The following is a 13,075-nucleotide window of genomic DNA, read 5'->3' as shown; positions in this document are numbered from 1 at the left end:
TGAATCCTGCCCCTTTGTGGCAGTTTCTAGATTACACCTCTAGTAACTGGGCAGAGCTGGTGCCTCTCAGTTTCTGTCCTCCTCCTCTGTCACTGACATGCAATGCCTCACACCTGTGCACTGAGGACTGACCCAGCCTTGTTTTTCTGGAGACTCCAGGACTACCTATTGCTTATCAACTCACTCCACCAGAAATGCTGCCTCCAAGCCTGTTACACAAGCTGAAAGTTCATTTTTGTTTCCTCTCTGTTTTGGTTTCCAGCCTAAATTTGTATCCTACCTTTGTATCAGCAGTAATTTTAACTCTGGTCTTGGTCCTGAGCTGAGGACTTCCAAGGCTCCAGCCTGTGATGGCAGTGGGAGACCATCTGAACCTCATGGGCTCACTGACAAAAACCTCTCACCCCTAGTTTCAGCTGTTGATGGGCTGTTTCCAAGAAAAGCAGCAGCCCCCAAATCTCTTCTGGAATAAGGCTTTTTCCTTTTATTCTGCAAGAAAGCATCACCCTTCTAGAATAGCTGATTATTACTATTAATTATTCTTTATGACTACTAGTAAAAAAGTCTTTTTTCTTTTGCCTCTTATTAAGAGGAGTTTAGCCAGAAGCCTCCCATTCATTGCTTTGGTTAATGTTAATTTCTCATCTGACTGGAAGCACTAACAAGGCTACAGCAGTGTCATCCATAATACCCACTCATCATGATTGCCTCTTCACCCCTGTTCTGGGCACATGCATTATGGGAGCCTTTAATGACACGGTCACATACTATTTTTGTCACAAGACCCTGGCCCTGATCAGATGACAGTACTCAGCAGCCTGCTGGTTAACATTCTGTTCTCCTTCCAAATTGCAGATCATTATCACTGCTGCAAATAGCCAGTGCTTTGAAGACACTTCCTCACAGGTTTTTCCTAAGAAAGTACTTAGGTTTTGTTACAAAACAGAATACTAAACAGACAACTTTAGTATTGTTCCCCAGTAAATTTGAGTATTTATGTTCATTGCACTGACTTCACCACAGGACTCATGTAAGGTTAGCAGCTTCTGTCACTACTTGTCTCATTACTCACAGCTTTATGTAAGTGATGAGAATCTTTGGGCCCCAGCCCAGTGTCCAAAGCTCAGACTTCTCAGGTCAGTTCCTCTGCCCTTCCTAGACAGCTTCATTAGTCTACAGCTCTTAAACAACTTCCCAGAGCAAGTCATTAGCCACGGTGTAACACTGGAGGTTCATCTTACCTGTTTCTTCCCTCCTGTGCTGGAAATCTCACCATCGTTGTTCACAGTTGGTTATTCTTCTGCTGGACTCCTCACCCAGCTTGTTTCTTTCCTTGCCTTGTGATCCCATCCCACACCTCTCTGCCCCAAACTCTTCTCCAAAACCTGTGTTCCTTCCACTAGGTAGTTCCCCTGCAGGCTTTTTGAGATATACGTAAATATCATAGTTCTACCCACTGAACTCTGGTCTTACTCAACCACTCATACCTGTTGATTCTGTTCCTTGGGCTCAGTCATTCCAGCCCCCACCCAGTGCCTCATCTCCCTCTCAGTGCAGCTTAGCACAACTGCGTATTATTGTGCATCTGTCAAAATGCACTAGACCAACTGACATCCCAACAGCTAAAACAAACCTGTGGGGCCCAGGAACACTCTCTGCCTCTCTGCTGCATCTTGATGGCATTATCAGGAGAGTTTGCACCATCACCTTTCACCTTCACACATTCACTTTCAGTGAAGGAATTTGGGGTTTATCCCAAGGAGGGAGTCCCAGATGCTCCATTCACCCCCCCGGCACAGTTGATCAACGTGTGCAGTTGTTAAATGGACATTCTTCTGCTCATTTGGGCCTTTACAGGCTCCACAGTTAATTGAAGGTGAAGCGTCTTTTCTAGAAAAGAACCCGTTCTGAAGGAACCACAGCTGCCTCTACATTACCCTCTTGCGGCAAGAAAGGGGTAGTGCGCAAAATGACCCTGGAGGTGGTGATACCTACCTGTAAAACACTTTCCATTTCTCTCCAAACACACTGTATGGATACATGGAGTCTGAAATAAATACCTACATTTTAAAGGCTGTATGTCATAAATTAGAAACTTGGTTTTTTGCTTATAACTATAGTGCATCAAAAACTCCACTGCACCCTTCTCACCTAAACACTCAACTCCCCGATCATGTTTCCCATGAAGGACAGTAAGAAATTTCTTCATTCGCCAATGGATGACAATGAAACATGCAAGAATTTTCACTAAAGAACACAAAGTACGTTACTGTCATTTCAGATTGCTTTACTACTACTAATCTATCCATAAAGCACTTCTGGTTTTGGAAGCATTCCTCTGATCGTCTGAGTTGAAGGGTGAGTCCCGGAGTTTCCATCAACACTGGACCTCTTTTAAACTGCACAGGTATGAGGCATTCTCCATGTGTTAGGAGAGACAAACACCAAGTTACTGGTGTTTACAAGCTCTGTTTCTAGGGAATGTTAACATTTTTATTGCTTCTTTTGTGATCTCATTTCCTTTGGTAATTTCTGTCTACCAGCCTTGAAAGAGTCAGCTCACCAACAGGATCCATCATCTGGGAAGCTTCGCAAGACTGGTTCACAACCTTCAGGTTGGCTGTTCTCAGTGTCCTCCTGTCCCTCCAGATCATTGCTAAGCTGCCTCTTCATGTTGCCTTCTGTGCAGAATCCTAGCAATTCACCTATGGGAGAGTTTTCATCCCATTCCCCTTCCCACCCCCCTCCAAGCCACCTTGCTTTCTGCAATTCAAATCTGCTTTGTACAAAAAATTTGAGATGCACTCTAACAAACACATGGCTGCATGCTTCTTACATCATCCAAATGAATCACTTCATTGGGAAACTCATATTTCAACACTGTGCTTGATATTTTAAAGCATGCACAGCTTTCAATCACTTCTGTTTCTCACAGGAACCTTCACAACTCCTTTTCAGTTCTGCAACCCAGAACTTAAAATAATGTATACAGTAAATACAGCCTTACAGCTTGGTTCCTTCACATCTTTGTATCCCTAGTCCTCTCCATGAATGATCCTCACTGCAATCAGTGAGATTACTCAATAATTATGGAGAACTCTGTGCATGTGAGGAGAAAACAATACTGTATAATTAAGTAAAGTGGGTTTGATTTTTAGACTTTTTGGGGGTTTCCTGCAGGACCTGAATCAACCACAACAGCCATCACAGACGTCATTGCCTGTCCCAATCTTGCAATACTCCACAAGTATCTTTTTGAAGACAGTCATACTCACTCAACAACAACAGGTAATCAGGTTATTTTTGTTTCAAATAATCCAGATTGCTCTTTGAATATATAGGCCTAAGTGTTGCGTACTACTTTGCAGTATTTACAAAATCTGCCCCAAAGCATTCCTTTGAATGTTGACCTGTTTTGAGGACAGGCAGCTGTATTAAACCTGCTCTGCATTTATAAGTCTTTGTCATTTCCTCCCCCATCCCATTTAATTTATTCAGCATTTAGTCCATGCTTGACTTTTCCTCTTTTTCAGCAAAAGATAAAGACCAGTGCAAATGTGAAAACCTTGTGACATTCCAGAACTATGCAACCAATGAAGTAAGAAAACTCACCGAGCGATATATCCTTTCAGAATAATTGTTTTTTACATAGAAGACAAAGGGAGCAGGTTAAAAGAAACTATAACACATCAGGTCTAAGCTGTCTCCATAGTTCAGTCTACTGTAGTGAAAAGTTAAACGACTTAATAGATAATATTAATCTCCAAGAAGCAAGCCTTTTAATACTTGAAAACTGCCTCTCCTTCATAGAAGGGACCAGGATATTAATAAGAGCCTTAACTTTTAATAATCCCTAACAGTAAACATCTCCAGAGCCAGCAAAGAAATGACTGGTCAAATTCAAGACTAACACTCTTTGCTTTGGGTTATTTCTTCAGATGGTACCAAAACAGCATTTACTGGCTACAGGAGTAACCAGTATGCAGGAGATGTTTCACTTCTGAAGTGCTTGGTGAAGCAACAGATGCAGCAAGTCACTCAAAATAATGCTTCAAATGAAGAAGAATACAGAGGACTAACTCATTCTGCATTAAAATCCATGCAGATAAAAAATAGTTAAGTGCAGACCAATAGCTCCACCTCCCCCAGTTAGTCAGCCTGTCTTTCCAAGGGAGCTGTTAGTACAATACCCTTTACAGTATCTGTAACACCCACCAGATGTCTGGGAGACAACAGCAGCAAACTGGCAACACAACTTTCTGTGGTATTTTGCATCATGCGCAATTTATGCAGCAAACACGTTTTCTTCATGAAATCTGCTCCTGCCTAATCAAATCATACAATCACAGCATCATTTACATTGCGAAAGACCTTTAAGATCATCAGGACCAACCATTAACCTAGCACTGCCAAGTCTACCACTTAACCGTGTCCCTAAGCACCACATCTACACGATTTTGAAATACCTCCACAACCTTGTGATTTTTAGAGTACAAGAAGAACTCATGGTGATGGAAAAGCTGACTAACACCAAGCTGTAGACCTACACATTTGGATAGGAACAGCACCAAGCACTTGCCCAGAGCACTGTGCAACCACTGCTTAGAACAGAGTAAGAACTACTCTGTTTCCATTACAAAATTCATTTCTCTGCCATATCTGAAGAGCAGCTTAGATCCTGAGTGATTGACTAGGTCTTGATAACTGCTGAAGACTCTGCTGGCCAGTCCCCATCCCAGGGATCTGGGGGGAGAGGCAAGAGGGACAAAGAGCTACAAAATTAGCTCCAACTACTGAATATAAATCTAGAGGGAACCAATCCAAACTGTTAATGACTTGTATCCAGATACATCATTTTCTACCAGTAGATTCATGTAGTTTCTACTGCCGGAACTTTGCCTCTATAAACACTTAAGAAACATTGATGTTAAAGAGAAAGCAGCTCAGATGATGCTAGCTTGCATATAGTAATCCCTTCTGCATGACAGTTGAGGAATTGCCAAACATAAACCTGATGTGCGGCAGGCTGGTCCCCACAAAGTGGGACTCCCATTCTTGCTTCCGACTAGCAAGAGGATAGATCCTCCTGCTGTCACTGTGACATGGGATGGCTGCACACAGCTGTTCTGGCCTGTCACCTCACTCAATTTCTATCAACCCCTTGTCAAAGATCCAAATTTTACATGCCCAGTTCGTGCTTTTCCCTTGCGCAAGTCCCAGAAACATTGAAATTAAGACACTAAACACAAGGAAAGAGTGCAGTACAGCAACTTAAGTCCTTTTAAGGATGCTCGGTCCCCTCTTCCTCTCAGCTTCCCCTAGCTCCAGCCTTACCATGGCTCTTGGAGAGAGGTGGTCAGGTAAGCAGTCCTGATCCAGCCTCCTCCTGCACCAGACATAGCATTCCTGTCAGCTGGAGGTACTCCTCAGCAAAGCGATGCTGTACAGTGCTTTGCATTGCTACAGCTTCTTACTTTCAGCAGAGACAGCCCTAGATCCCATGGAGCTTGTGCTCTGCTTCACATCTGTCTGGAACATTGGATTTGTAAAGTCAGTACCCTACGCTACACCACCATAGGGCAGCCATGTAAGATCAGCAGACGTTCATACAGCAGTCATGGAGCTACATATGGGTTTACAATCTAGTGTTAGCTTACATATAGTTTTCCATGTGCTTAAGTGAAACATTTTTTTAAACAGCATTAATTAGCACAAATATTTACCTTCCCTTTAAATACAGGAAAATGGCCAGTTTTCAGAACACCAGCCTCTGCAATAAGCTGCGGCCTGAACTCCATGTTGAGAAATGTCTGTTAACAAACAGGGCTTCACACAGCTTTCTCAACACAGCTGATCAAAGCAGAATAAGTTAACGCAGTCAAGTATTATATCAGAAACTACTGAGAGTCAAAAAGGGTAACAAGGAGCAGAAACAAGAGCAAGTTTTCAAACCATAGCAATCAGGCAGCTGACACTGTTTTTCTTTTAATTCATGATATCAGTAACTCTCTTTCCTTAACTTTTGTCTACTGGAAGAAATGACGAAGAGAATGGAAGACCTGGAGAACAGGCTAAAATACTGATCAAAATGTAAAAGTGTACACTACACTGTATATTTATACATACAAACTTGTCAGAGCTATTTTCTTAAACAGGTTCAAAGTAAAATAACAAATCCTTGTCTGAAGTTGAAAATAATATTTTGGATCCCTGCATCTATATACTACGTCCTATCTTGCATTGATTGCAGATAAATACTGAAAACTTTATATATATACAAACGATTCAGTAACTAGCAAAAACTCTTAAGCAGAACTAAACAACTGAAATAAGCTATGCAAAATAATAAAGTGCTGTTATTTTTGAAGTGAAACCTCCATGTTTTGAAGTACTTTTAGGGTATAAATTTATTTGGCTTGCTTTTCTTTATTTCCCTCCTCCACTCACTCTGCTAGTACTTTAAGCACCTTATTTGTGTGGAGATACATATTTCTATATCTACATACATATATAAAAACAGAACAAGTGGGGCAGCATTCACAGCAATTAGGTTTCACTTCTATCCTTCCAACAAGACTACACTACTGAAATCAGTTGAAAGTAAAAACAGGTGTTCAAACTGTGATGAAATTAAATGAGCAAAGTGGGATGTCAGCTGGACTATCAGGGTATCACAATTTGAAGTTTTAAGTACTTTTTCTGTTACATCCAGACAATGTAACTTCACCCTACTGTTCCCCGGTCAGCATTCAGTGACTCCCTAACTTTCCTGAATACAACAAGTATTTTAATGATGAAAATATTATTTTGGCAATACAACTAGCTGCACACCTGTTTGTAAAACACTAAGACACAAATGAAATCAGCAAATTGTTTCCAACCATTCTGGCCAACTGAAGCGACTTCGAGTTTTACTCCTTCCCCTTGGCCGCAACAGAACTTTTCTGCTAGCTTTAATTCCACACTAGGTGCAGCATCTAAACTATCTCTTGAACTGATCCAAATCTGAGGTTTGATAGAGACACCAGCACTTCCTCCTTTGCTTTAACCCCATCAGCTCGCCTCTTCATCATCTCTGAATGGAAATACACAAGTTCATCCATTTTACAGCAGAAGCAGGAAAACTAGATTAAGCGATCTCAGATAAGCTTTAAGGTACCTTGTGCTTTGGCATACTTTGGCAAACAATGCAAGTTCTGCAAGGATACCACTACATACTGGTTTTCAGGTGTTTCTTTTACTGCGTCAGCAAAGCACTGGCACCTCAATTAATAATCAAGTTATAAGGAACATCCTGCAGTCATGGTCTTGCACAAAACAGGCACAAATCTGTAAGATATAAATGTCCTCGGCAATACTGACTTGAGAACACCAACTCATCTGTCTCTAACATAACTTCTTTAAAAAAACAGGACAAATTTAAAATCAGCTTTGAGAAATTAACTGGTATCTTATTTAAAGTACAATGTTATACATTATGTCTAGCAGCTATCCTATTTGCCATTTGATATATACGTTCTGGAATGAAAAGACAAAGGGGATTACTACTTTGTGATTGACTTAGAAAAACTGTGTGGATTTTTTTAGTGTCAGTAAACCCCCTGCGGTACCCCCCCCAACATCCCAAACATTTTACTGTACCTTGCATTATGACCTGGTTTTGCATTCGCACTCCAAAACAAAACCTAAGGAAGCATTAGCCTGTTGGGATTTGGCATCATACTTGCCATGATCAAGTGTTACTCCACTTACCTCTCAAGATCCACAACTTCTAGAGAAAGAAACATGCAAGTTTTGTCCTGTGAAGGTTTTTTCTAACACAACAGGAAACACAGGAGTTGTAATGAATCTTCATTTATATAGTTTGTTCCCTAAAACCAGCAAAGGTATAATACAAATTTTTCTTAAAACAGATCTGTAACCAGTTTTATTGTAGAAATAACACCTTTACAGCAGGTAATTTACTTCTCGCTGGTTTGTTCTGGCATGCTTCTAATGATGTCAGAGTCACCTGTGAAACAAAAATATATTGTTACAAGAGGACCCACAGAAAGATCTGTTTTCAGGAATAAGTAAAAAAGTTAAAACAACACACTGACTCCACAAATAGGAAACAACCTAAAAGCAATACGAAGACAGCCTGTTTAGAAAGAGTGGCTTGATTAAAAAAATACTTGTAACTGTATTTTGCTAATCCATACACATTATTTTTTATGGTAATTGTGTACCTGTCACTAGCATTTACAAAGCCAGTACTAGAGCAAAAATCTAGTCCTGGAGGACACAATGCATAGTTTTAATATAGCGAATGTCTAGCCTCCCCTGATAACGAAAATATCAGGACAGCGAGAATATTCGCATTATGTTACACAGAGGTAAGATTTGCAGTTCCTTAGCTTACTTATAGCACCCCCCACCAAAATCAAACCTAAATTGCACGTTTTCAAAAATAAGTTTACAGCTAGTATTTGAATGCAAACAAGCTAAATGAAGTTTTCTGAAGAAACAGTCAATTCAAACCAATGTCACTTGGGGAACAGTTGGTTAAAGTTATTGCAGAAATCATTCAATCCATATGTATGCATTTGGTCAACAAGTAAAACAAAAGATTAATTCTTCACTTACAAGATTTTGGAAACAGCATGAGAAGTCACCTAATGAGCAGTCTTTATGAGGAACCTGAGCAACTCTCCAGGACCAAGAGTGCTACCAAAGCATAGTAATTACACACAGATTTACAGTTTTAGAATAAAACATATAACTTTTAGTCCTGGATTAGTATCCACTCAAAAAGAACAGGAACTTGGTGAAAAAAAAATTGTAATTGAGAGCTAAAACTGACAGAAAATGACAGCAAGGTGAGTGATCACTCTTGCACATTATTACTTGCTCAGTGCTGCTACTCACAGGTGAACAGAGGAACCACTCACACACACCCATCTGGTCACTACACTGTTCAAGAGACATACCTGGGTCAATGATGGCCAGCGTGCACACTCTGTAGTATTTTCCACATGCTGTGCCCAATTCAATGTTGTTCCCGCTGTAATGATGGACGCCAGTCTTGGCAAGCATAGCGTAGTACTCGATCTCTGATTTTCTGAAATTCAAAACCCAGGTGTTGCAGTACTCACAAACAGTTCTGACTGACTGTAATACAGTGAAAGCAGCTTTAATTCCAGTCACACTTAAACCTTACACAGGCTTCCTTCCCACCAGGAAAACACATCTGTTCTTTGTCAAACATGACTATTGTGTTGTGGCTCAGGCTCCCTTATCCAGCATTATACTGAAGAGATGTAACAGCAAACACACTTCTGGAGTGCAGATCCTCAAAGCTGCTCCTACCCATGCTCGCTTCTACAGGGAAGAAGAGGATTCAGGACTTTCAAGCTTCCAAAAGTTTGTAGGAGCTAAGCCAAAGTACATAAATGATGACCATTATTAATGCTGATAGCCAGTGGCCAGATGCTGACCAAAGACCTGACTGCTGCTATGAAAGAAACTATGTATCTTTCTTAACAAAAATCTATATTCCTTTCTCTTGTGACTTCCACCAGGAGATTTCAGTGGTGAATATTGTTCCTCAAGCACTTCTGGGATCCCCACTAACACACTGTCTATGTAACAGTCCTGCCATTTCTCGAGCATTTAATTTTGGTTTTCTGCATTTGCAGTTTCTTGAATCTATCAATATCCTTTTATGATAAAAGTGCACAGAAATTCAACAAAGAAAATGTTGGGGAGCTAGTAAAGATTTAATTCTCAAAAAAAGCAATTTCAGTGGCCAGGAACCTAAATTTTTAACTTACTTTGAAGCAGATTTTGTGTGCTTCAAGTATTTTACATCACTGTTAATTACCAGTTTTTCTACCTGTAAAATTATTTTCCAGTATGCTACTTTTAAAAAAAGCACAGGAATTCAGCTCCATACTTTTACTGAATGCTATCCCAGGGTTAAAATCTTACAGTGTCTTCACTAGCACAAACTCTTTGAATTAGAAAGCTAGAAAAATGTTGGGAAGCATTTCAACATGTCCAAATCTGTAATCATTACACACCTAACAACCCATCCCATTTGTTTCATAGCACTCTGGAATATGCCAGCAAAGTACTCTGCAGTAATAACTCACTGTAGCGATTAACATGAAGCAAACACTGTCTTTGTACAACGAACCTGCCTTAAAGATAATTGTTTTTTCATACATCTGCTTACCTCAGAGCAGGACAGTTGTTGGCTAAGATGACCAACTTGGCTTTGCCCTGCCGAATCATTTTCAGAGTCTGTTTGTATCCTAGCACATATTTACCACTTTTCATAACCAGCTGAAGCCTGGAGTTTATGGACTCTAGGGACTTTTTCTGAAAAAAGATGTAGAAAGGCATTATGTTACTTTACATTTGGCAAAATGGCAGCGAACATATGAAAATGAAAGAATTCCAAATATGAGCAATCTTTTAATAATTCCCCTATAATTTGCAATGCAGAATAAGAAAACCAGTCTAACATACAAGTACAAGAAAGCTTGTGCATAAGGGGGTTGATACTATGTCTTTCCAACTTCATAAAATACCTCTTACTCATGTATCTTACAACAGGAAAATACCTCTTAAAGCATTGTTGCTGCTATTCATCTTAATCAGCAATGTCCTGGTGTATTTGACAGGACTTTACTAAAGCTTAGCTAGTCAAATCCAAGTAAGCGCTGCTTCTGCCTTGCAAATCTAAGCCAGGTTTGGAGTATGTCTCTTCCCAGAGCAACACTAGCAGTATTATATAGGTCAGCAAAAACAAGTAATCAAATGCAATACAAGCTGACACTCCAGCAAGACAGCACGATGCTCACGACAATAAATGCATTTGCAAGGACGAACCCCACCATCTAACAAGGAACTCATATTTGCCAGAGCCACTCTAAGACAAGAACGCAGCAGGAAATGGAACAGCCGAGCTCCCTCCGCACTAAGGACTGAGCACCAGTTCCCCCACACCCCAGCAACCAGAGAACCCCTGTAAGCAGCAGCCCGGGATGGCGAAGGAGGAAACCGAGGACAGAGGCGGGTGTGAGGCGGCCGCAGGCGCGGCTGGCAGCCTGTTCAAGGAGGGCAAGGCCCGAGCTCCGAGAACCGCCACAAGTTGCTTCGGCTGCGCCCAGGGCTCCCCGCCGCCGCCGGTGACCGCCTCGGACCCCGCCGAGGCCCGCTCTGCCTCACGGCGACCCGCCCCGCACAGCGCCCGCCGGCCGGGCCGCCACCACGTGAAGCCGGCGCGGCCCGCTCCCACTCACCGTCTTCTTCGCGGCCACCATGTTGCCTCTCGCGGGGTCAGGCGGTACCTGGAACACAGGGGTGAAGGAGGGATGGGTTAGCACCCGGCAGCAGCCCCCGCGCCCGCCCGCAGCCCCGGGCCGAGCCCCGCTCACCGGAGACGCGCCGCCAAGATGGCCGGGCAGCCAGAAAGGAGCGAGCTCCCACAAGGCATCGCGGATCCCCGCGCGGCAGCTCTCGCGAGAGCCGCGCACGGCCTGCCCGTACCTCCCTCCGGCTACCAATGCGCCTGCGCACAATCACGCATGGCCAGACCGGGCGGGACGGCGGGGCGGGGGCGGGGCCTGCCCGAGCGCGGGGCGGGGCCTGGCCGAACGCGGGGCGGGGCCTGCCCGAGCGCGGGGCGGGGTCTGGCCGAACGCGGGGCGGGGCCAGCGAGCCGTGAGGCGCCACGCCGTGGCAGCCGCGGCTTGGCGCTCCCCTGCCGCGCTTGCTTTCCGCAGCCGGACAGCCTGCCGTGTTCTGCAGAGCGATTTTAAATGCGCTTTTTCGCGTCACGGCCTTGCGGGAGGCTTCAGGCGCGGGTGAAGGAAGGTCCTTGCAGGCAGAGCCGCGAGCTCAGTGCCATCCCTTTCAACTCTGCCATCTTTTCTCTTGCAGAATGTGGGGGCCGTGAATGGCTCTGGAAGAGGGAGCTGATTTCAAGGGTACCCCTGCAACCTTCACCACTCAGATTAGGAGAGAATATAATACTTTCCATAAGAGTTTATAAAGCTAGTTCTTTCCAGTTATGTGGGGTTTTTTTTAAAAAAAAAAAAACAAACAGAAAACAAAACATCACAACAACCAAAACCCACATGCAGTTCCTGAAGAACTTTCTGGCAGACACTTCAGGCATTGGACCCCAAATTCTGTCCCTAAATCTGGGCGGAATAAGGATCTGTAGGGGGAAATACATGCAGAAATGGGCACCATAGTCTCTCACCCCCAAATCTTCCTTATGTGGCTGTGAAGGTCACTCCTGGGGGTCTGTGGTCCACCAAATGTCCTTTAGGCAAAGGGCCAGTCCAAATCAGATGAAAGCAACACTAGAAGGAAGAAAAGGCTTTTCCCCTACAAAAATTCCTTAAACAATATGAAATAGTCACTGTTTAAGTTCAGCAACTGGGAGCGGGTGGGCATTCACAGTGCAGGTGCAGGAGAAGTGAAACATGGAGGAAGGCAGGTTGGGCAGGGTTTGGCACCCAGGCATCCTTCACACAGGATGCTGAGCTCAGCCTCCATGAGGAGGCCATGACACAGCAGGAACAAAAGCAAGGGAGAGAAGCGGCAGACAACCTCTCCATCTCCAACAAACAAGTCTCAAGATGGAGAGATCCAGGGAGCAGGTGGCAACCTCAGGAGAAGCAGCATTACTTCTTTGAGTCCTGGCAGCCGGCGCTGTGGCCACATCCAGCCCTCCTGCCTGCCCCACGAGCCACACGGCCCAGGAGATCACCTCCTTCATGGGCTGACCCAGGTGTTAAAGCTGACTCAGGGGCTCTGCAGGCTGGTGCTCAGTTTGGCCATGAAGTTGAGCGTGCAGGGAAAGCACAGGGAAAGCAGGGCCACTCCTCCTCCCTCACAGTTTCTCCACCCTGGCCTTTACTCTGCACTTGCCTGGTGAGAGGGCAGGGTTTCCAAAGGATATGGAGATAATTTAATTCAAATGTGGAGAGCAGTGGTCTTGAAGAAGGTCTCTCACCACCTCTCCCCACCTAAAATGCTGCTAAGGTTGTATAAGAAAGCACCGGTTAGCAAAGTGAAT

General features: G+C 43.5%; 2 protein-coding genes across 3 annotated transcripts in view; one reads left to right on the top strand and one right to left on the bottom strand.

Moving 5' to 3' along the window:
- MATN2 (matrilin 2) overlaps positions 1-7,150 on the top strand; it is a 69,656-nt gene extending 62,506 nt beyond the window's left edge. For both annotated transcript variants that reach the window (XM_082045393.1, XM_082045392.1), the window contains 4 exons: positions 2,544-2,615; positions 3,181-3,288; positions 3,534-3,620; positions 6,031-7,150. In XM_082045393.1, the coding sequence (XP_081901519.1) occupies positions 2,544-2,615; positions 3,181-3,288; positions 3,534-3,620; positions 6,031-6,083 (320 nt within the window). In that variant the 3' untranslated portion in view covers positions 6,084-7,150. The remainder of the gene's footprint in view (positions 1-2,543; positions 2,616-3,180; positions 3,289-3,533; positions 3,621-6,030) is intronic.
- Positions 7,151-7,840: 690 nt separating this feature from the next.
- Positions 7,841-11,442, bottom strand: RPL30 (ribosomal protein L30). Its single transcript, XM_082045394.1, has 5 exons — positions 11,424-11,442; positions 11,289-11,336; positions 10,217-10,362; positions 8,970-9,100; positions 7,841-8,011 (listed from the first exon to the last, which is right to left on the bottom strand). The coding sequence occupies exons 2-5, from the start codon at positions 11,307-11,309 to the stop codon at positions 7,962-7,964; spliced, it is 348 nt and encodes a 115-aa protein (XP_081901520.1). The 5' UTR covers positions 11,310-11,336; positions 11,424-11,442; the 3' UTR covers positions 7,841-7,961.
- Between the last annotated feature and the right edge of the window lie 1,633 nt (positions 11,443-13,075).

This window comes from Streptopelia decaocto (assembly GCF_964273445.1).
Source record: "Streptopelia decaocto genome assembly, chromosome: 2".
In the NCBI taxonomy this organism is placed as follows: Eukaryota; Metazoa; Chordata; class Aves; order Columbiformes; family Columbidae; genus Streptopelia; species Streptopelia decaocto.
Note: the sequence above shows the minus strand (reverse complement) of the source record. Positions and strands in the feature narration are given on the sequence as shown.